The sequence below is a fragment of the Entelurus aequoreus genome, linkage group LG18 (genome assembly GCF_033978785.1).
Source record: "Entelurus aequoreus isolate RoL-2023_Sb linkage group LG18, RoL_Eaeq_v1.1, whole genome shotgun sequence".
Classification (NCBI taxonomy): Eukaryota; Metazoa; Chordata; class Actinopteri; order Syngnathiformes; family Syngnathidae; genus Entelurus; species Entelurus aequoreus.
This window is the reverse complement of record NC_084748.1, coordinates 15,940,728-15,964,346: the sequence shown is the minus strand read 5'-3', so window position 1 is coordinate 15,964,346 and position 23,619 is coordinate 15,940,728. Positions and strand designations below refer to the sequence as shown.

The window sequence follows — 23,619 nt, the reverse complement described above, 5'->3', positions numbered from 1 at the left end:
TGCAGCCTTTGTCAATAAAAACCTTTTCGACACTTCCCAGAGAGCGCAGGGAAAAGTGCACTTTAAAAAAAGTGAAGGACTAACAGAGACAGAAGGAAAAGGAGCGTCGCCGAGTTTCCTTTGAGGCTTCTGTGGCCTCTTTGTGTGCCAACATTCAATGTGCAAAGACAGCAAAGCCACTGACATACTTTCACTGACTGCCAGATAACAAAAGTCACTTGATAAAAGGACGCACTGACTGGTGCATTGTGGGTAGGCGTTTATTTCTGGAGGTTCTCGCCCCTCTCAGCACAGAATGTCCTGCTTTCTCCTCACTCATCTAATATTTATTCGGCCATTAAAGTGCTTCTTAAAAGCAGCATCCTGCTCGCACAGGCTGACACTTGCCAGTCACAACATTAAGTACACACTAAAGATGGATGCTTGACAATGGAGTCTCTTATTATTGTGTGTTATGGTTTTGGCAACATGTTAGAAAATGCTGTCACTTTAGGATGTAATGCACAATAATAATACATCTATTAAATTCATAGTTAAACCATGAAATACATTTTAAAAGATTACGTTACATTTTTTTAATAATAAGATTTTTTACATTAATTAATAATTATATAAGTATTGTATGAAATATGTTTATATTTATTGCATGGCAGATTTATTTATTTAATTACCATTGTTGTTGTCATGACCATTTTTAATGTATTCATTTAATGTTAATATTAATTAAATTATGTATTTATTTCAAGACCAATTTATTTTTCAAACACATTTTTTTAGTTTTTTACTCAAACTTTTAAAATTAATGTTGCTGCATGACTATTGCATATTAGAATTATTTATGTATTTATTTAATGACATTTTTCTGTCAACTTACATTGTTTATGTATTTTTAATTACCAATTTATTTTTTTACACCATTTTTTAAAATTATTTTACTGCATATCTATAGTATATTAGATATATTTATGTATTTATTTAATTCAATTTTTTTATTAAAATGTTAAGTATCACATTAAATAATTTATTTATTGCATAGTGAATTTATTTAAGACATTTTGTGTGCTTATTTAATGAGTTTTTTTCATCAACTTAATAATGTAATTTAGTAAACAATTAATTTGAGTAATTATTCATTGATCAACATTTTAAAAAAGTAATTCCATTATGTATTTATAGCTTTTAACATAATTACATATTTCTTTTATTAAGATTTTTCATTTGTATTTTATTATGTTAAATGTATGTTGGCTTAATTGTATTTAATTATGGACATTTTTTTTTCAATTTATTTGTTTTTAATTTATTTACTGGTTCTACATATGTATGTGTTTATTTACCTTTGTACAGTATATCCACTGTGATTTTATGTCAACTTAATTATGTACTTATTTAATTGCCATTTTACAGCATTTAATTAAAAAAATATATTTTAAAATGTATTCAGTATTAGGTTTATTTATTGATATTTAGTTATATATTTATTGATTTGTTTTAATTTGATTGAATAATTCATTAAAATGTTAAGTATTACATTAAATAATTGTTTATTTATTGCATATTGAATTCATTTAAACACATTTGTGTGTGTTTAGTTAATGAGATATTTTCATCTACTTAATTATGTAATTATTTCATGAGCAATTAAATTAAGTAAGTATTCATTAATCAACATTAGTAAAAAATTAATATAATTATGTATGTATAGCTTTTAACATGATTACATATTTCTCTCATTAAGATGTTTCATTTTTATTTGATTAGGTATTAATTGTATGTTAGCTTTATTGTATTTAATTATGGACATTTCTTTTTATCAATTTATTTGTATTTAATGTATTTACTGGTACTACATATGTATGTATTTATTCACATTTATACAGTATATCCACTGTGAATTACTAGGTTACTGTTATTGCAGATGATGTTTAATTGAATTCATGGTCAATTAAATACATTATTTCACATTTTCATTAATTCATTCATTTATTCATGTTGTGTATATATTGTATATTTTCTTTTGGGCAGGCTGCAGGCTCGGAGGCCGAGGGGCTGCCGCGTCCCGCCTTTAGGATGGCCGCTGACGGCTCCACCATTCCCAGCCCTGTGGTACGCCAGATCGACAAGCAGTTCCTGATCTGCAGCATATGTCTGGACCGCTACCACAACCCCAAAGTGCTGCCTTGCTTGCACACCTTTTGTGAGACGTGAGTGCACTTCTTTAACTGGAAAAATAAACGACCGGGGGTTTAATAATGATTATAATCGACCATGTTTCTCGAGCCAATCACAATCCAGTTTGCTGAGAGAGCAGTTGGCACCGAAGTCTCTGCTGACCAAATCGTTTATTTGTGTGGAACAAAAGAGACACTGTTGCTCTTCTCTCTCACAATGTGTCTTTTTTACTGCCTGTCCTGGTACGGCTGAGGGTTGCCTACAGCCGCAGCTGTCAATACCAGCATTTTTTGACGAGTCCCTGGCGATGACTTGCTTTATCAGGCCACGCCCACTTTGGTTACCTGACTTGATGTCAGGTTCAAACACTGATGACATCCATTAAACAAGACAAGAAGCAAGGAATTAAACAAAGACAGAATTACATTTGGCTCAATGAGGAGAAACGCATACACCTGTACCTTTTGTACAGTGTTCCACGCTCTGACGAAAGATTGTACGCCTCCTCTTTTATTTGGACTTTCCCTGATTACATGGCAACAGCTGTTTCTAAGGGACGGGGGTCGTAAACAGCCATTGCCTCTGATTACAAAACAGTTCAAAGAAACGGTCGTAAACAGCCGTTGCCCTCGGTCACAGAACAGTTAAAAGAAAAGGTGCCTTGAGGGGAGTCAGGCCCTGCTTCCTCTCTGCTTTGTAGTTCTCGTGTCAAGACAAAATCTTTCTGTGGATTACAATACATCAAAGAAACAGAACCCTCATGATGCTCCCCATCCTACACAGTGGACTTTTACAAGCCATTTGTTTGGTAGGATCAAAGACAGCTTTTGTCTGCTCGCCGGGAACTCATGGCAGCACAAAGTTTTGTGATAACTTAGATACAATTATTCTGACACTTGAACCCGTCTCAAAGTGTCCAAATGCTCCAGGTGCTTGCAGAACTACATCCCGGCCCACAGCCTGACCTTGTCGTGCCCCGTGTGCCGCCAGACGTCCATCCTGCCCGAGAAGGGCGTGGCGGCCTTGCAGAACAACTTCTTCATCACCAACTTGATGGACGTCCTGCAGCGCTCGCCGGGCAGCTGCAGCCAGGAGGCCGCCGCCCTCAACGACATCACCACGGTGGCGGCGGGGCAGCTCCTCTCCTGCCCCAACCATGGCGGCAATGTACGTAGAGACCACCAGGAGAACCGGACGAAGAAATATGGCTTCTGGAATAACGAACCGTCCTCTCTTCCGGCGGTTTAGGTGATGGAGTTCTACTGTCCGCCGTGCGAGACGGCCATGTGTCAGGAGTGTACGAGTGGCGAGCACGGAGAACATCCCACTGTGCCTCTTAAAGACGTGGTGGAGCAGCACAAGGCCTCCTTGCAGGGCCAGCTGGATGCGGTCAAGAGGAGGTACAGAAATGTTTTTGTCATCAGTTGTGTCCCAATGCTGGGAGCCTTTAGAGCAGTCATTCTCAAACTGTGGTACACCAGCTCCATCTAGTGGTACACCAAAGTATCACTTAATTAAATATTCTAACACAGTGTTACTGTTCAAACTGTGTGTAATGTTACAGTGGCCCAAATAATACATATACTTGTTAAATAAAACATATGCCTTGTTTTTAATGAATACTTAGGCCTACTGATATATTGTATTTCAATGTTGGTCATTATGGTGGTACTTGGAGAGCCAAGTGTTTTCTGAGGTGGTACTAAGTTTTCTGAGGTGGTACTACTGCTTTAGAAGATCAATCATGTTCAAATCTATAAATCTATCCTTTAGGACATTTTCTGTTTACCTCACATGTTCACACACTGATAGAACCACATAATGCTAGGTGGCTACATGTTAGCATGACTAACATTTTGTAAAAGAACAGATATTCTATGGTTTTAAAGACAAATTAAGTTCAGTGTATACGGCGTCAAATGTTCAAATGTGGAAAAAACAAGTCTAAACATAATTTTGGGTAAAAAAAATCTAAACAAGACATTTAGGAAAACAAAACATCAAAAAATGTGGGCATGTGTATGTATAATATTCATATTAAAACTAATTTACAACTTTCAAATCAAAGTAATTTACAGGATTTAAATCCACAACAAAAAATTAAATAAAATATACAACATTTTAAACGATGTTTCTTACAAAACTATAAACATATTCTTACAAAATGTTTACAAATTTACATAATTTATATTTTAAAAAACTACAACGAAAGACTTTTTTTTCCTCGACATTTTAAACATTTCAATATCAATATCATGAATAAAATACGACAACAAAAATAGAAAATATAATTTTTTTAAATTTTCAACAGATTTTTAAAACATTTTGTAAAAGAACAGAAATCATATAGTTTTAAAGAAAAATTAAGTTTAGTGTATATGGCGTCAAATGTGGAAAAAACAAGTCTAAACAAAATTTTAAGAAAAAAAATCCAAACAAGACATTTGGGGGAAAAAAATCAAAATGTATACAAAATTGGAATTTGTTTTAAAAAGTTTAAACATATTTAAAAAATGTAAACATTTTAAATGTACATCTTTCAAATAATTTTTTAAAACAACCATAAAACATAGAAAACACAAATTTTAATTTAAAACAAATTCAGCTTTTTTAATCAAAACAATACATTATATATATATATATATATATATATATATATATATATATATATATATATATATATATATATATATATATATATATATATATATATATATATATATATATATATATATACATATATATATATATATATATATATATATATATATATATATATATATATATATATATATATATATATATATATGTATGTATATATATATATATGTATATATATATATATATATATATATACACAAATGTACATTCGAACATTTAAATCATTTAAAGTTTTTAAATCAACAACAAAACAGAAAATAAAAATATATAATATTTTAAACAATGTTTCTTACAAAATGATAAACATAGTTCAACAAAATTTTAACAAATTTGTATCATTTAAATTTTCGAAAACTCCAACAAAGAACTGCATTTTTTTTTTAAACATTTCAATAACAACATAATGAAGGAAATATGACAACAAAAATATAAAATGCAAATGTATAGATTTTTACAGATTTTTTGAAACATTTAAACAAATTTACAATATTAAAAACAAACTTATAACATTTCAAACCAATTTTAAAAATGTTATATTAATTTGTTAAATTCTTACAAAATGTGTAAATCAACAAAAATATAGAAATATTAATTTACAACACTTTAAAATGTTTTAAATGTTGTAAATTGATGTACATTTTTGTCATATAGTATTTATTTATCCCTATTACCTACATTAAATTACTTTAGCTTGGTGACACCAAATTGAAACATGTTTCAGGACTGAACAGTGACATACAAATCTAGCATATGATATTGTGTTTTCGCCATAAAAAATAGGAAAACAAGGCTGCATTTGAGGGAACTCTCTTATTTGAATATACTTAATGCAACAGAATGATGTCATTGGCCTTCAAACGGGTATTGATTTCAGCGTCCTTCCACAACAAAACTACCTCTAAAAGGATGACGATTTGAGCGACTTTTCACCTCTGCATTCACGTCACTTTCTCCAACTTTCCTCAAGGCTTCCTGAGATTGACGTCGCCCTGCTGACTTTGTCCGAGATCCTGCAGCGGCTGACGGGTCAGAAGAGCTCCATCGAGGAGGACATCCACGCCGCCTTCGACGAGCTGCAGAAGACGCTTAACGTGCGCAAGAGCGTCCTGCTCATGGAGCTGGAAGTCAACTTCGGCCTCAAGCAGAAGGTAAAGACCACCAAAACAATCAAGATGGGAGTGTCCTGGGCTCACGTTGCATTGAAAAGAAAAAGAGGAAGGGCCTAAATTAGCCCTCCACCTCCTCTTTTCCCCAGACATCCAATCATCCGGTTGGGTTGTTGGCCCCTCAGGGGGCGCTCTCCATCACATGCTACTGATGAGCGACAGTCAGAGGCCTGCAGCCTGGAAGGAGGGTGGAGTCAGATTATATTCCATCTGCTTGTAGATAGATGGGGCCAGTGTGCAGTCTCACTCTCTCAGGGTGTGTCATGTTCAGCTAGGGAGTCCTTCTCGCATGCATGGACCAGGATTTAGGACTCGTGAGGGGATGTAGGGGGTGTTTGGGTGTGAGATAAGTGCATGGCTCGATGGCGTCGGCGGGAGAACCAGAAGAAGAATGTGACAGGCAGATTCGGGTGAGTTTGCCGTGACCTGGGCCGGGTTATGTCACCCGGGCTTTGCAGCAGTTCTGTAAATTGCGTAATCTTTAGATAGGTCAGCATGAGTTTTTGTGTCCTCTGAGTCAGGGTTCTTTCATGTTCTCGTGACAGAAGACTGTTAAGGACTTTGGCAAAGGAATGCAGTGAAAAATGTTCTCCAAAAGATCTGTCTTGAGAGTCTAAATGTACATCCAAAGTGGTAGCAGTTTGTTGTTTGTCCTAAGCCGGGGGTCGGCAACACATGCGGCTCTTTAGCGCCGCCCTAGTGGCTCCCTGGAGCTTTTTCAAAAATGTATGAAAATGGAAAATAGAATTTTTGTCTTAAGTTTGTTTCTGTAAGAGAGCAAACATGACACACGCCATCCTAATTGTTAGAAATCCCACTGTTTATATTAAACATGCTTCACCGATGAGAGGATTTGGCGAGCGCCGTTTTGTCCTACTAACTTCGGCGGTCCTTGAATGCACCGTAGTTTGTTTACTTGTACAACTTTCTCCAACGTGTTTTATGCCAATCCTTCTTTGTCTCATTTTGGCCAACAAAGGTTTCATGCTGTGCGTGAAAGCACAAAGGTGAGATTTGTTGATGTTATTGACTTGTTGGAGTGCTAATCAGGCATATTTGGTCACTGCATGACTGCATGCTAATTGATGCTAACATGCTATTTAGGCTAGCTGTATGTACATATTGCATCATTATGACTCCTTTGTAGGTATATTTAAGCTTATTTAATTTCCTTTACTTATGTCCTCTGTGTATTTAATTTATATGTGTATGTCTCATGACACATTATCTGTATGTAATATTGGCTGCATGTCTGATAGTAGTTTGTGTGCCATGTTGTTCCAGACCACAGCAAACGTTAACCAGCTTGCCAGAGATTGTAATAAATCCACTCGAAGAAGACAGCCTGCCCCAAAAAGGGACAAGCGGTAGAAAATGGATGGATGGATGGATGGACACACATCTATACCTTTGGCCATTCTAAGACAGTCATTTCCAGGAGTTATTTCACCCTCTCAGAAGCCTCCGTTTTACTCATGTTTTCCAATGTTACAAAAATTGGTAGAATAAATATTACATTTTAACATTTCTATCAACATATATTTGCGTCAGCCTGCGAAACATAGTCATTTTGATAGTTAGATAGCTAATATAAATACTTACATCATATGTTGTCTTCCTCATAAGACTCCAGCTCCAGAAGGATTTTTTTTTGGTTGTACTTTTGGTCCAATATGGCTCTTTCAACATTTTGGGTTGCTGACCCCTGTCCCAAGCCAACCCCAGTGTAACTCTGCTGCCCCCTTGTGTCCACCCCCGTAGGTGCTTCAGGCCCAGCTGGACAGCCTCATGCAGGGCCAGGAGGGCATCCACAGCAGCTGCAGCTTCACCGAGCAAGCCCTGAGCCACGGCACCGAGGCCGAGGTCCTCCTGGTGAAGAAGCAGATGAGCGAGCGTCTGGCCGAGCTGGCGGCGCGAGACCTCCCCCTGCGGCCCGGAGAGAACGACCAGCTGGACTTCCACATCGAGACGGATGGTCTGAAGAAGTCCATCCACAACGTCGGCACCGTGGTAACCACCAACGCCGTGGCGTCTGAGACGGTCGCGACCGGCGAGGGGTTACGCCACTGTGTGGTAGGGGTGCCTACTTCCATCACCATCACGACTAAGGACAAAGACGGGGATCTTTGTAAAATGGGCAACGCCGTCCTCACCGCCGACATCTCCTCGGCGGACGGCGGCAAAGGAGACGGGCAGATAGTGGACAACAAGAACGGCACCTACGAGTACCTGTTCACAGCCCCCAAAGAGGGTACCTTCAGCTTGTCGCTGCTTCTCTATGAGCAGCACATTAAAGGCAGCCCCTTCAGGACCAAGGCCACCAAGTCTACGGACGTGTCCACGGCCTCGGACGGCGTCAAGAAGAGGCTGAAGTCGCCGGGCAGCGGACACGTCAAGCAAAGGGCCATCAAGAGGCCGGCCAGTATGTACAGCACCGGCAGGAGGAAAGAGAACCCCATAGAGGACGATCTCATCTTCAGGATAGGTACCAAAGTTTCAAGTTCAGTACTGTAGTCACTATTCGATTGATTTAGACTTTTATTAGTAGATTGCACAGTACAGTACCGTATTTTTCGGACTATAAGTCGCAGTTTTTTTCATAGTTTGGCCGGATGTGCGACCTATACTCAGGAGCGACTTATGTGTGAAATTATTAACAGATTACCGTAAAATGTCAAATAATATTATTTAGCTCATTCACGTAAGAGACTAGACGTATAAGATTTCATGGGATTTAGCGATTAGGAGTGACAGATTGTTTGGTAAACGTATAGCATGTTCTATATGTTATAGTTATTTGAATGACTCTTACCATAATATGTTACGTTAACATACCAGGCACGTTCTCAGTAGGTTATTTATGCCTCATATAACGTACACTTATTCAGCCTGTTGTTCACTATTCTTTATTTATTTTAAATTGCCTTTCAAATGTCTATTCTTGGTGTTGGGTTTTATCAAATACATTTCCCCAAAATATGCGACTTATACTCCAGTGCGACTTATATATGTTTTTTCCTTCTTTATTATGCATTTTCGGCCGGTGCGACTTATACTCCGGAGCGACTTATATTCCGAAAAATACGGTACATATTCCGTACAATTGACCACTAAATGGTAACACCCTACGTTTTTCAACTTGTTTAAGTCGGGGTCCACGTTAATCAATTCATGGATTTGAGTTCCAAAGTTATGATCTGAAATAATATCCAGGACCAGCTAGTCTAAAATTCACATTTTTGTTAACATGAAAGACATTTTAGCAGTGGCAGGTCGTGCGTTTCCCACCTAGGCCTTCAGTGATGTCCTAATTAGTCCGACTTCAATAAATACCTCTCAAAATACCATAATTTATGTCCCCACATGACCACGGCTTGTAAAATACTATACAGAAACACACTTGCGCACTACTGGCCATTGAATCAACTCAATTTGTCACCAGTGTACAAAAAGGGCTATTTTTTGGCGCATTTGTGACTGTCAAACAAGAATAAATGTAAAAAACTTATTGAATGTGAAAATATACACTACCGTTCAAAAGTTTGGGGTCACATTGAAATGTCCTTATTTTTGAAGGAAAAGCACTGTACTTTTCAATGAAGATAACTTTAAACTAGTCTTAACTTTAAAGAAGTACACTCTATACATTGCTAATGTGGTAAATGACTATTCTAGCTGCAAATGTCTGGTTTTTGGTGCAATATCTACATAGGTGTATAGAGGCCCATTTCCAGCAACTATCACTCCAGTGTTCTAATGGTACAATGTGTTTACTCATTGGCTCAGAAGGCTAATTGATGATTAGAAAACCCTTGTGCAATCATGTTCACACATCTGAAAACAGTTTAGCTCGTTACAGAAGCTACAAAACTGACCTTCATTTAAGCAGATTGAGTTTCTGGAGCATCACATTTGTGGGGTCAATTAAACGCTCAAAATGGCCATAAAAAGAGAACTTTCATCTGAAACTCGACAGTCTATTCTTGTTCTTAGAAATGAAGGCTATTCCACAAAATTGTTTGGGTGACCCCAAACTTTTGAACGGTAGTGTATATTTGAACTCACATGGTACTTTAACTTAACTTAACTTAACAATACCGCTTGTAGAAATGGCAGGCAAACCATTATATGTGCCACCTAATCAACGTTTTGCTCTGCTACTTTGTTGGTTAAATAAGTGAGTACCGCTGATTTCTCCGCTGGCCGGGTATGGCTCCGGTGCCACTTTCTGCTTTCGTAAATCACTACTTCCAGAAAATATTTGAGAAGCACTGGACTAACCTAACAAACAGGTTTTTGTAAACAGCCATCCAACCCCAGCAGGCTCAAGCAAACAACGTTGAGAACTTGTTAAATTAGATCCTGACGTTGAGCAACTCAAACCTAGCGTTGAAACAACATGCTTTTTGACGACGTTAATTCAATGTCAGGTTGGGACGTTGATTTGCTCATTGAAATTTGGTAATTTCCCAACCAAAAACGTGGATGAAACGTTGGACATCAACCTTGTCTAAATTTACAAATACAACTATATTGCAAACGTTGTTTCAAAGTCAGTTTTTAAAGGACATGTCAACATTGTATCAATGTCTTGTGCCTGCTGGGGCAACAGACACAGTTTCCTTTTCCAATTAACCTAGTTTACGGAATTTCGAAGATATGTGTTTTTGTATACATCGAAGACGATTTGGACTCTGTGAACCAACAAGAAGTGTTTTCGTAGACATCAGACATTCAGCAAGCAATGTACTGTATATGTTTTTGTAAACATTCAAGACCATTCAGTGTCTTTGATGAACCTAACGTACATGTTTTTTGTAATTCTCAGCGACAGTTTTCTTTTTCAACGAACCTCGTGTAGTGTTTTTGCAAACATCAAAATCCATCTGAATTCGACATACTGTACATAGCATTTGTGTTTTCATAAACATTGGAAGACACTTTAGACTAGTCTTGAATGGACATAACATTGTCTTTAAACACTGAAGACAGTTTAATCATCGAAGAACCATTTTGGCAAACATCGTTGATAATTGGTCAATCCTAACGTGCACTACATTTTTCCATACACGTGAAATAGGATTAACTGTTTTCAAAGACTCTGCACTGAAAAAACTCACAATCGAACCAGGTATATTTCTAATTTCTAGTCAAAATATCTAAACAAACTTAATGTAAGTCACAATCTCCTGAATAGTAGTTTTTCAGTGAGACATAAGAATTTGTTTTTAAGCAATAGATCCGATGAAAAAAAATACTACTTTTGAGCAGCACAAGTTTGTTATAAGCCACAACATTTTGCAATACCAGTAATAAGCTAATAATATGTTTTAATTGCTGATTTCAAGATCATTTGAGTTTTTAAAGCTTAAAGTCTTATTACAAGAAATTTTTCCAAGACAACTTTGACTTGTGCGTATGTGTTTTCGTATACATACAAGACAATTAGGTGTATTCAACGGGTCTTGGGCATGTTTTTCGTAATAACAAACATTTTGTTAAAGACAGTGTTAACATTAATTTAAAAGTCTTTCTTCTAGCATCATAACAGTCGGCACTCTCCTGTTCTCCAGGCACCAAAGGGCGAAACAAAGGAGAGTTCACAAATCTTCAGGGCGTGGCTGCATCTCTTGGCAAAGTGCTGATAGCGGACAGCAACAACCAGTGTGTGCAGGTAAGACGGCTTTGCCGTACCCCAAAAAGGTGGCGAACTGCAGAGTTTAAATTCTCCATTTTGTTTTGCAGATTTTCTCTAACGAGGGCCTGTTCCGAACTCGTTTTGGGGTCCGGGGCAGGACTCCCGGTCAGATGCAGCGACCCACCGGAGTGGCTGTCCACCCGACTGGTGACATCATCATTGCTGATTATGACAACAAATGGGTCAGCATTTTTTCTAGTGACGGCAAGTTTAAGGTGAGTCCGTCCTGGGTCAGCAAAGTGTTAAGGAACTTCTCACCTGTGTCTTTTTTAACTAGCATTGGCTGCGCTTTTCCAGAACAAGCTCGGCTCAGGGAAGCTGATGGGCCCAAAAGGCGTGTCGGTGGACAGAAACGGTCACGTTATCGTGGTCGACAACAAGGCCTGCTGCATCTTCATTTTTCAGGTCAACGGCAAGCTGGTCACTAAGTTTGGCAACCGTGGCAACGGTGACAAGCAGTTTGCAGGTGAGCAGCAGCAAAACAAGGGATGGGTCCCAGCAAGCACAAGACATTGATACAACGTTAATTATACATACATTTCCTTTAAAACTGACTTTGAAACAATGTTGCAAAATAGTTATATTTGTAAATTGAGACAACGTTGATGTCTAACGTTGGATCCACATTTTTAGTTGGGAAATTACCAAAATTTCAATGGTCAAATCAACGTCACAACCTGACATTGAATAAACGTTGTCAAAAAGCATGTTGTTTCAACGTTGTATTTGTGTTGTAGAATATTGGCTGGAAAACTACCAAAATTCAATGTTCCAAAGTTAGACTTAAAGGCCTACTGAAACCCACTACTACCGACCACGCAGTCTGATAGTTTATATATCAATGATGAAATCTTAACATTGCAACACATGCCAATACGGCCGGGTTAGATTAGTAAAGTGCAATTTTAAATTTCCCGCGAAATATACTGCTGAAAACGTCTTGGTATGATGACGTTTGCGCGTGACGTCACGGATTGTAGCGGACATTTTGGGACAGCATTGTGGCCAGCTATTAAGTCGTCTGTTTTCATCACAAAATTCCACAGTATTCTGGACATCTAACACAGATCTTTTGCAATTTGTTTAATGAACAATGGAGATAGCAAAGAAGAAAGCTGTAGGTGGGAAGCGGTGTATTAGCGGCCGGCTGCAGCAACACAAACACGTAGCGGCTACGTCTTAGCCGGTGTTTCATTGTTTACATTTCCGAACGATGACAGTCAAGCTTTACCATTGGCCTGTGGAGAACTGGGACAACATAGACTCTTACCAGGAGGACTTTGAGTTGGATACGCATGCTTGTGGAGATGGGACAACAGAGACTCTTACCAGGAGGACTTTGAGTTGGATACACGCTACCGTGAGTACGCAGCTGCGGCTTCCAAACATTTGATCGCTTGCCCGTACGTGTGTGCCGCTATGTGCATGTCACGTACGTAACTTTGGGGACTTTGGGGAAATATATGTGCTGTATGAACTTTGGGGAGGTGAACGGTACTTTGGGCTGTGGGATTGAGTGTGTTGTGCGGGTGTTTGATTTGTATTGGCGGGTTATATGGACGGGATGGGGGAGGTGTTTGTTATGTGGGATTAATTTGTGGCATATTAAATATAAGCCTGGTTGTGTTGTGGGTAATAGAGTATATATATGTCTTGTGTTTATTTACTGTTTTAACAATTCCCAGCTGAATATCAGGTCCCACCTGCCTCTCACAGCATCTTCCCTATCTGAATCGCTTCCACTGCCCTCTAGTCCTTCACTCTCACTTTCCTCATCCACAAATCTTTCATCCTCGCTCAAATTAATGGGGAAATCGTCGCTTTCTCTGTCCGAATTGCTCTCGCTGCTGGTGGCCATGATTGTAAACAATGTGCAGATGTGAGGAGCTCCACAACCTGTGACGTCACGCTACTTCCGGTAAAGGCAAGGCTTTTTTATCAGCGACCAAAAGTTGCAAACTTTATCGTCAATGTTCTCTACTAAATCCTTTCAGCAAAAATATGGCAATATCGCGAAATGATCAAGTATGACACATAGAATGGATCTGCTATCCCCGTTTAAATAAGAAAATCTCATTTCAGTAGGCCTTTAAGTTGCTCAACGTCAGGACCTAATTCAACAAGTTCTCAATGTTGTTCCAATGTCTTGTGCCTGCTGGGATATCGTTCACATGTGAACCGATACAGTACCAATTCTCGGTACTTGGGAATCTACATTGGTACTCAACGGTATCAATTTTCGGTACTTTCATATGTGTTAATAAATGTTAATTGTTTGATATTCTTTTTTTTTTTTATGTGACATTTAAAAATGAGCTAATTATAATAACTGTTATATCTTGTTTTCTTTTTACAATTAAATCTCATTTGCAATACAATTGCACTTCCAAGAGTTACATGGTTCCTTTAATTTAGAGCCTCAATGAAAATGTTACGTTTGTATAATATTAGGGGATGTCTATGAATGTTGTCATTCATCCAGGTCATTGTAATCCCAGGTCTAGGGATGGGCGATACCACACTTTTAGGATTCGATACGATACCGATACTTTTTCTTGCATTTTCATCGATACCGATACCAATAATTTCTTATTGGCAATTTTTTGTCAGTCAAAAATATCATTACTATTGTTATTATTTAAGACAAATTACAAGATAAATACAGACAAGATAAATACAGACCATTTATACCACATTTATTATGGTCAATATATAATAAAAGTAAAATTAAAATAAATAACATACAAATGAAAAATAAATTAAATATTATATATAATAATAACTATATATTATATATAATAATAATTAAATATTAGGGCTTTCCAATTAACAGTCAAATCCGAATTGCAAGAAGCTGCAGTTATTTTTTTAAAGTTTGTGATATAATTAGCAATTAATGAAATATGAAATAGGCTAATGTTTTTGAAATGTAAGAAATCATGTTACAGACTAAAACCAAAATCACATTCAATCATATATTCAAGATTTTCTTGGAAAAAAATAAAACTGTAATGCAAAGATGAAGAATCTCCAAATTGTATCTCTTTCTTATCTTGTTTTAAATACTCAAGCAATTTTCAACTAACAGTAAATTCCCCTGTGTGGAAATTATTTGTATTTAGGATAATCATTTAAACAAAAATATTCAGTAAACATTACTAAAAAAAACAAACCAATGCCTGTTTTAAGTCAACAATTGGACAACACTGGATATGCCTGGCTGCATCGCTGTCGGCTGGCTGTGTGTGTGTTGCACGTTGACGACGCTCATTCGCTGTCTCCTGTCACGTGACTGGGCCAGCTCTATACTCTGCCAGGTACAGGGGTGTCCCAGCACATATTAAGTTAAGTAAGTAATCAAAAACATCTGAAAGTGATGCTTGCACCCCCCACACGCCGTTTTTTGGTTTATATCGATACTTTTTTCAGAAAAGTGATGCCAAATGAGTAGCGTGTGAGTATCGATATATCGATACCACAGGATCGATACGCACATCCCTACCCAGGTCATTCAATCGATCGCAACTGGACTGTTTGGTTTGTATTAGAAGACGTTTCGCCTCTCTTCCGAGTAGGCGTCATCAGTTCATGTTCATAGACTTAGATTGGTCAGATCTAGTCTTAGACTTAGATTGGTCAGATCTAGTCTAGCGGCTGGTGCCAATACCTCAGTAGCCTTCATCAGTTCATGCTCATAGACTTAGATCGGTCAGATCTAGTCTAACACTTATATTGGTCAGATCTATTCTAGCGGTTGGTGCCAATACCTCAGTAGCCTTTATCAGTTCATGCTCATAGACTTAAATTGGTCAGCTCTAGTCGAATTCAGATGGCTGTTGATGTTTTAAAAAAACACTATACTGGGTTTGTTGAGTAAGGAAACTGTCGTTAATAATTACAAAAACATGTATGTTAGGTTCATCGACGACTATATTGTAGGTAATGAAAATGTTTGTGCTAGGTTCATCAAAGACACTAAATGGTCTCGAATGTTTACAAAAACATATACAGTACATTTCTTAGATCTATATCTGACCAAGATTTAATTGTAGAAAGATCTAGATCTGACCGATCTAAGTCCATGAGCATGAATTGATGAAACCTGCTGAGGTATTGGCACCAGCCGCTAGACTAGATCTGACCAATCTAAGTCTAAGACTAGATCTGACCAATCTAAGTCTATCGGCATGAACAGATGAAACCTACTCGGATGAGAGGCAAAACGTCTTCTAAGACTAATCAAACAATCCACTTGCAATTGATTGAATGCCCTGAGACTATTAAAGGATCTTGAATCTATAGGTATGTCGGAAGTATCTTTTTTCACAAAGCTGAATGTGTTATGTTGCATCCTACAAAGTGTTTATACTGTAAGTATTGTGCTTATTACACATCAGTTGTTTGATTATAACATTCATATTAGTTGTCGTTTTCATTACCAAATTTGGAGGTGTTGAAATCGCCATGTAAAATCGCCAATGCTAATATTAGCCTGTCTAGGGCAAATCCAATGTAAAGTTAAAAAAGATGATGAGTAAGTGATCTCGGCAGTTATTGGTTTTTGTAGTTTTACGCATTCAAATGTGAACACAGCTGTAAAAAAAATTCATGGATTGGTGTAATGTAAAATGTTAATAATAAGGAAGAGTGTCTTGATCTGATACTGATAACAGTCCGATATCGGCGAAAAAACCCAAGTATTGGAATATAATGGCTTGCATTTAAAATCTCTGATATCAGCTCCGATAAAAACAGTCCTGTTTACTTATGCAAAGCTGGACAGTTTGTTAACATCTAAATGTCCTCTAATAATTATACAAGCTTTTCTTGTATTTTAGTCAAGTAATTTACAAAAGGTAAATAAACATGGTAGGCTGTATATAGGTTAAATACACAGCAGCTAAGCACACAAGTGTCCTTAATTGAACAATATTGCAGTTTAGAACAGCACATTTGTCAATATAAACAAGAACCAAATAATTATAACTTCATATTACTTACACATATGAAGTCTCCAAGGCAGAAGCATATTAGAAAGTATCCAGTAACAAACGTGTCCGCGTCATTCAGCTTAATGAGTTTAACCTAATGAATTATCACTCCACTTCAACCTAGTTAAACGCAGCATAAGTCCAAGCCAAAAGGTAAATAATAAATAGGTTGGTGTTTAACGTTTTAATATCCACAACGGTTTTCTGTTTAAGTAATTTCACTTAAGTATTTTCTAAGTAGAAATCCACAGAAAAAAATTATAAAAGCGTGTACGGTTGGTGTTGATATTGGCTCAATATCTGTATCGGCCAATACTCAAGACTCCAATATTGGTATTGTGTCGGAAGGGAAAAAGTTGTATCGAAACAACCGCAGATGACACGTGACGTGTAGCGGATAGCGTCTATCCTCTGCTTTGATGTTAGCTGAATTTCGAGGCACATTTTGCAGTCAAATGAATGATACGAGCTTTGGTACATTTAACTTTTGAACATATATAAAGTGCATCATACGCTGTTCATGTCTACTACTAATACTAACTATTTTTTGTCTGCTGAGATGCTTCCAAACTCAACTTCATTTATTGTTATTTTGCATGATTCTTTAAAGGGCCTCACTTTGCCGCTGTCAACAACAACAATGAAATCATCATCACGGATTTCCACAACCACTCAGTCAAGGTAAGGGAATTATTGCTCTAATTATCGCTATATATGACATTTACAGTAGAAATTATATTTTTAGCCATTTTTCCACTAAAGCTGGGTGTTTTGTGTTTTTAGTTGTATTACTGTCTGGGAGGGTCACAGTTTAAACTACCCGCTACATTTACTCTTTTACATTTATGTAAGTAACTTTTTGGATAAAATGTGCTTGTCAGAGTAGTTGTAATGCTTTAATTACTTTTATTTGAGTAGTTTTGTGAAGAAGAAACAATACTTTTACTCCCTTACACTGGGGTTGATTCCGATCGCTACATTTATTTATGTTGTCATTATATTTATTTTGCTATCTATTGACAACTGCTTGCAGGGACAAATTGTTAAGAATTGTATATACATATATACGTTTATATGTTTACATATATATGTTTACATGTATATATATGTACAGTATATATATACTGTATAAATATATATATGTATGTATATGTATATATTAGATTTAGACTTAGACAAACTTTATTGATCCACAAGGGAAATTGTTCCACACAGTAGCCCAGTTACAAAGGATGGAAAGGATAATGCGGGTATAAAGTAGACTAACGATGTACCATAGTAGCAATATAACATATATGTAATATTTACATATTATATATACAGTATATAATATATACTGATATATTATATTTGTATATAATATATGTATGCATATATATATATATATATATATATATATATATATATATATATATATATATATATATATATATATATATATATATATATATATATATATATATATATATATATATATATATATATATATAAGTATATATCGGCGCCGCTGCTGCCCACTGCTCCCCAAGGGGATGGGTCAAATGCAGAGGACAAATTTCACCACATCTAGTGTGTGTGTGACAATCATTGGTACTTTAATCTTTAATCTTTAATCTTAATAATTTTTCTATTTACCGGTATATATTTATTTTATATTGATTTACTCTTCTTGCAAAAATGTTTGGTATGCAAAGTAGTTCAAGCGCACACATGTATAATTAATGTATTCACATTTTTATTATGTTGTAATTTTTATTCCAGTTGTATTTATATTTTTTTCATCCATTCATCCATCCATCCATCTATTTTTTACCGCTTGTCCCTCCCGAGATCGCGGGGGTGGCTGGAAAAAAAAGAAGCTTTAATGTTAATATTAGAATGCTAATAATTGCACCGGAGGCCCTTAAAAAAATTAGCTACGGGGCCGCAAATGGCCCCCGGGCAGCACTTTGGACACCCCTGCTCTAAAGTAACGTTACTCTTAAGTACAATATTTGGCTACATTACCTCTTTCTGGTAGTGACTAAGTCCTTTTGTTGTCCTCAATGTAGGTGTTCAACACAGAGGGGGAGTTCCTTTTGAAGTTTGGCTCTAACGGCGAGGGTAACGGCCAGTTCAACGCCCCCACAGGAGTGGCGGTGGATGTCAACGGGAACATCATCGTGGCAGACTGGGGGAACAGCAGGATACAGGTTTTGATTGATTGATTAAGACTTTTATTAGTAGGTTGCACAGTGAAGTACATATTCCGTACAATTGACCACTAAATGGTAACACCCGAATAAGTTTTTCAACTTGTTTAAGTCGGGGTCCACTTAAATTGATTTATGATACAGATATATACTATCAGATATATACTTTCATCATAATACAGTCATCACACAAGATAATCACATTGAATTATTTACATTATTTACCATCAGGGGTGTGGAGGGGGGGGGGGGGGTGCGGGTAGGATATGGACAGCAAGTAGTGGACAGAGAGAGAGAGAGAGAGAGAGAGAGAGAGAGAGAGAGAGAGAGAGAGAGAGAGAGAGAGAGAGAGATCAGAAGGCATAAGAAAAAGTATCTGCATTTGATTGTTTACATTTGATTATTAGCAATCCGGGGAGGGTGTTAGTTTAGGGTTGTAGCCGCCTGGAGGTGAACTGGAGGTGTTGGGTCCAAACAGCATGTTGGCTAAAACGTGTCACCTCTAGACTCTTATGTTACTCTTTCTGTAGTTACTAGATGTGTCTTAGAATAGCCGATCGACTGTGCGACGATTCTAGGACAAATCTGAGTCGACTATCAACCTTGCAGTTGAGTCGTCGAACATTGAGTTGTTAAATGACACTAAATATGTGAGCTACTGTATATACATATATACAGTACATACATATCATACAAATCTTTAAAAAAAACGTCATATATAATTTAGAAATAAAGGATTATTCAATGCTTAAATCTCTAGATCAACTTTAGATCTGTCAGTATAAAGTTTTTTTTAATTTTTTTTCAATGTTTTATAACCCTGTTTTTATTGCAGAAACACAAATTTGCAATATTTTACCCCCAAAAAAATATCAAAGTAGAATATTTGATGTAAAGTGATTGGAATGTTAAATAGGTAAATAATTCATAACTTTGATTTTAATTTATTATTTTTTTGAGTCATGACAGTCAAAAAGAAATCCCAATAAAATGATTGGCGATCATAAAAGTGTTAAAACTAAGCCATACTTTTTTTTTTTCACTTTCAACACTTAAATCTCTCTTCATCAACTTCAGATTTATCTGTCCATTATTAAGTTTTTTTTGTTTTTGTTTTTATGCCCTTATTGTCAAAGAAAACTTAGTTTTTTTTATATGGCAAACACATAAAATATGCAATATTTCCCCCTAAAAATATTTCAAAGTGGAATTTTTGATGTGAAGTAATTGGAACCTTGAATAATTCAATAATTCATAACATTGATTTTGATTCATTATTATTTTTAATTTAAAATGTATGGGAGCTTTGTTATTAAAGTCAATATTGCAACTTTTTTCTTGTTACATTTCACATGTGTGCTCTTTATTCCACTTTTTCATGTTTAGTTTTTTTTTTTTAAGTATTTATAGATTCTCCCGAAGGCCGGTAAAAAGTAGCTGTCTCAGGACCACACTTTGAACACCCCCGGTATAGAGTGTATTTAAATGTATATTTGCTACAATATTCTAACAACTTAGTCAATCATGATAAAGAATATTTAAAGTCTTGCCTATAAAAATCCTTAGTCGACATATGACTAAAATATGATATTTTAACTAGAGATGTCCGATTATATCGGCAGTCCGATATTATCGGCCGATAAATGCTTTAAAATGTAATATCGGAAATTATCTGTATCGGTTTCAAAATGATCGGTATCGGTTTCAAAAAGTAAAATGTATGACTTTTTAAAACGCCGCTGTGTACACGGACGTAGGGAGAAGTACAGAGCACCAATAAACCTTAAAGGCACTGCTTTTGCGTGCCGGCCCAATCACATAATATCTACGGCTTTTCACACACACAAGTGAATGCAATGGTCAACAGCCATACAGGTCACACTGAGGGTGGACGTATAAACAACTTTAACACTGTTATAAATATGCGCCACACTGTGAACCCACACCAAACAAGAATGACAAACACATTTCGGGAGAACATCCGCACCGTAACACAACATAAACACAACAGAACAAATACTCAGAACCTCTTGCGGGACGCTACAATATACACCCCCCACACCCCTAAACCCCGCCCACCTCAACCTCCTCATGCTCTCTCAGGGAGAGCATGTCCCAAATTCCAAGCTGCTGTTTTGAGGCATGTTAAAAAAAATTATGCACTTTGTGACTTCAATAATAAATATGGCAGTGCCATGTTGGCATTTTTTCCATAACTTGAGTTGATTTATTTTGGAAAACCTTGTTACATTGTTTAATGCATCCAGCGGGGCATCACAACAAAATAAGCCATAATAATTTGTTAATTCCACGACTGTATATATCGGTGTGACAGTCTCTCACTGTCGGGGTTCCATGGACCACCAAGGACTGACATGACTGGAGCAGTTTTGACTTTGTTTTATTATTTCAATAAAACGTTACTGCAGGTCGGGTCACTTTTCAGCTCCTTCCTCTTCCCACTGCTCGCTCTTCCGGGTGCTTTTCAGCCGCCCTCGTCGTCTCGGTCTGCCTCTCGCTCTCTTCCGCGCTGCATCTTTTGCTGGCTCTCCAACTCTTTTAACCCCTTTCGTTTTACTTCATCTTCTGCAATCCAGGAAGTAGCTAGCTAGAAAACAAATCCCCCACTTACCCCCAACATTTGTTTACTGTCCCATTTTAATGTTTTCATTTTTAACGAGAACTTTTGTGTCCGTGTCAGGTGTTTGATGGCAGCGGTTCTTTCCTGTCCTACATCAACACGTCAGCTGACCCGCTGTACGGCCCTCAGGGTCTGGCTCTTACCTCAGACGGACACGTGGTGGTGGCCGACTCGGGAAACCACTGTTTCAAAGTCTACCGCTACCTGCAGTAGCCGGCACAAACTATACCGCACCGTACTACACAGTAGAGTACACACTTGTACACTTGTAAGTAAGGGGTATGTTTGCACTCGTCCACCTTCACCTGTTGTGTCATTGTGCCATTTGTGTGACTATTTCATCAATTTGGGCGTGAATGACGCTTATTTTCATGCTTTTTATGAGTCACGCTAAACAACGTACGTCTTTCATGATAACTAAAAGATGAAAATGTGGTTTAACAATAATCCCAGCAATATCCTGGCTGTACGGCTTATAATTATTATGGTTTGCTTGAAAAGTTTGCATGAAGCTGTGCAACAAAAAAACAAAAATCAAGAGAAACATTTTGAAATGATTACATCAAATAAAAAACTAAATTCAAATGTTATAAAAAGTATCCGATTACTTGCTAAATATAGTGTCAAAGCCGCTTAATTTGGTGATCCCTCCTGCTTTGTCTTCTTATCCTCTGGCAGAGCAGATTAATGTGTTTGTGAGCAAAGGTGAACAGGTAGCACCAAATCTGTCCAAAATTGTTTGTGGCAGGCTGCCAAAATTAACTAAATGTATGGGAAACACTGCTGTATAATTGCACTAATATTTTTTTTGTTTCCTTAATATTTTGGTCTACTTAACATTAGTATTAAGGCCAAGCTAAAACAAATGTAAAAAATTAACAAGTAGAATAAAAATTAATATTGATTCTGAGACTAAAGTAGTATTTAAATAGGAAATTGTCATGGCTAATGAGTAAAATATTAATAGAAACAAAACAAAAAAGGGATAGTTCAATAAATAAATTGAGTGATTGAAACTACTTTTTATTCTCCTCCCTTCTGCTATAGTCTGACTGAATTGTCATAATTCTAAGAACATACTCAAATACAACTTTGAAAAACAGGATTCAAAAACATGGAAGATGTCTTTTAAAAATGTGTCATTTTACGAGAATAAAACATCATTTTCCACACACACATATTTTCTTCCCTCATAATATGAATTCTAAACTGTGGCGCTTCAAGTTGTCGTCAATAACATTTATCGTGACGTACACAAACTACCTTAACTAACCTCCAAATGTGGAGATATATGCTCACTAAATACAGTCATAAAATTTAGTTTTGTTGCGATAAGATACTTATGACAAACTTTAAAAGAATAGGAAGTATTAATCAGAGCCAAAAACATGCATGTAATACACAAGACGAATAATGCAATACTGGGCATGGCTCTTTGCCTCGTGGCTTGCAACAAGCTTTTTTTTCTAGCTGCCATGTAAGCCTGATTTTTGGCTCCCTCAACACAGTATTGTAGATTGTCAGGTATTTACTAAAAGGTACATGCATGCAGGTATTGCTAATAAACTGACAGTATTCCCTAAAGAAGCACTGTGGCATTTATTGTGTAGAAATGATACGCCAATGTTGCGTTCCACATTTTCTCTCTCAAGTGTGCTTTCATTGAGTTAGAAAACGATCACATTGTCGTGATGTTTGACAGACATAGACCACCAAGTGCAATCTGCTGTGTATTGATTTTAAGATCAAATAATCCACTTATTTTTTTGACTTGAGGCCCACAATTTGACTTTTTCTGTCAATTGCATTATTTTGCTGCTTTGCAGGCTTTCACGAAACATCCCGTTGATGTGCTCTTTTCACTGAAGAACTACTAACAACTTGTATTGCAGTTAATAACAGTTGTTTACCTAAAGATGTAGCTACACTTATTAAAGTCAGTTAATTGGACAGTGTAAAATTTCCAAGTAGGAAATTTGCTTTTTTTTTTTTACACATTCCTGTTAAGTTATTTGTTTTCCATTGTCTTGTTTATATTTGTAATGTCAAATTGAAATAAAGTGCCCACTGGAAATAAACTCCTTTGTGTTTTCTGCCA

At 36.7% G+C, this 23,619-nt stretch overlaps 1 protein-coding gene across 2 annotated transcripts in view; it reads left to right on the top strand.

Moving 5' to 3' along the window:
* The window catches only part of trim2a (tripartite motif containing 2a), a 51,059-nt gene extending 27,466 nt beyond the window's left edge, over positions 1-23,593 (top strand). The window contains exons 4-14 of one of the 2 annotated variants that reach the window (XM_062026612.1): positions 2,026-2,204; positions 3,102-3,339; positions 3,421-3,572; positions 5,801-5,981; positions 7,761-8,484; positions 11,573-11,673; positions 11,745-11,912; positions 11,995-12,163; positions 17,299-17,369; positions 18,740-18,880; positions 21,582-23,593. In XM_062026612.1, the coding sequence (XP_061882596.1) occupies positions 2,071-2,204; positions 3,102-3,339; positions 3,421-3,572; positions 5,801-5,981; positions 7,761-8,484; positions 11,573-11,673; positions 11,745-11,912; positions 11,995-12,163; positions 17,299-17,369; positions 18,740-18,880; positions 21,582-21,734 (2,232 nt within the window). In that variant the 5' untranslated portion in view covers positions 2,026-2,070 and the 3' untranslated portion in view covers positions 21,735-23,593. The remainder of the gene's footprint in view (positions 1-2,025; positions 2,205-3,101; positions 3,340-3,420; positions 3,573-5,800; positions 5,982-7,760; positions 8,485-11,572; positions 11,674-11,744; positions 11,913-11,994; positions 12,164-17,298; positions 17,370-18,739; positions 18,881-21,581) is intronic. The other variant, XM_062026613.1, reaches the window with a different exon arrangement.
* The last annotated feature ends 26 nt before the right edge of the window (positions 23,594-23,619 follow it).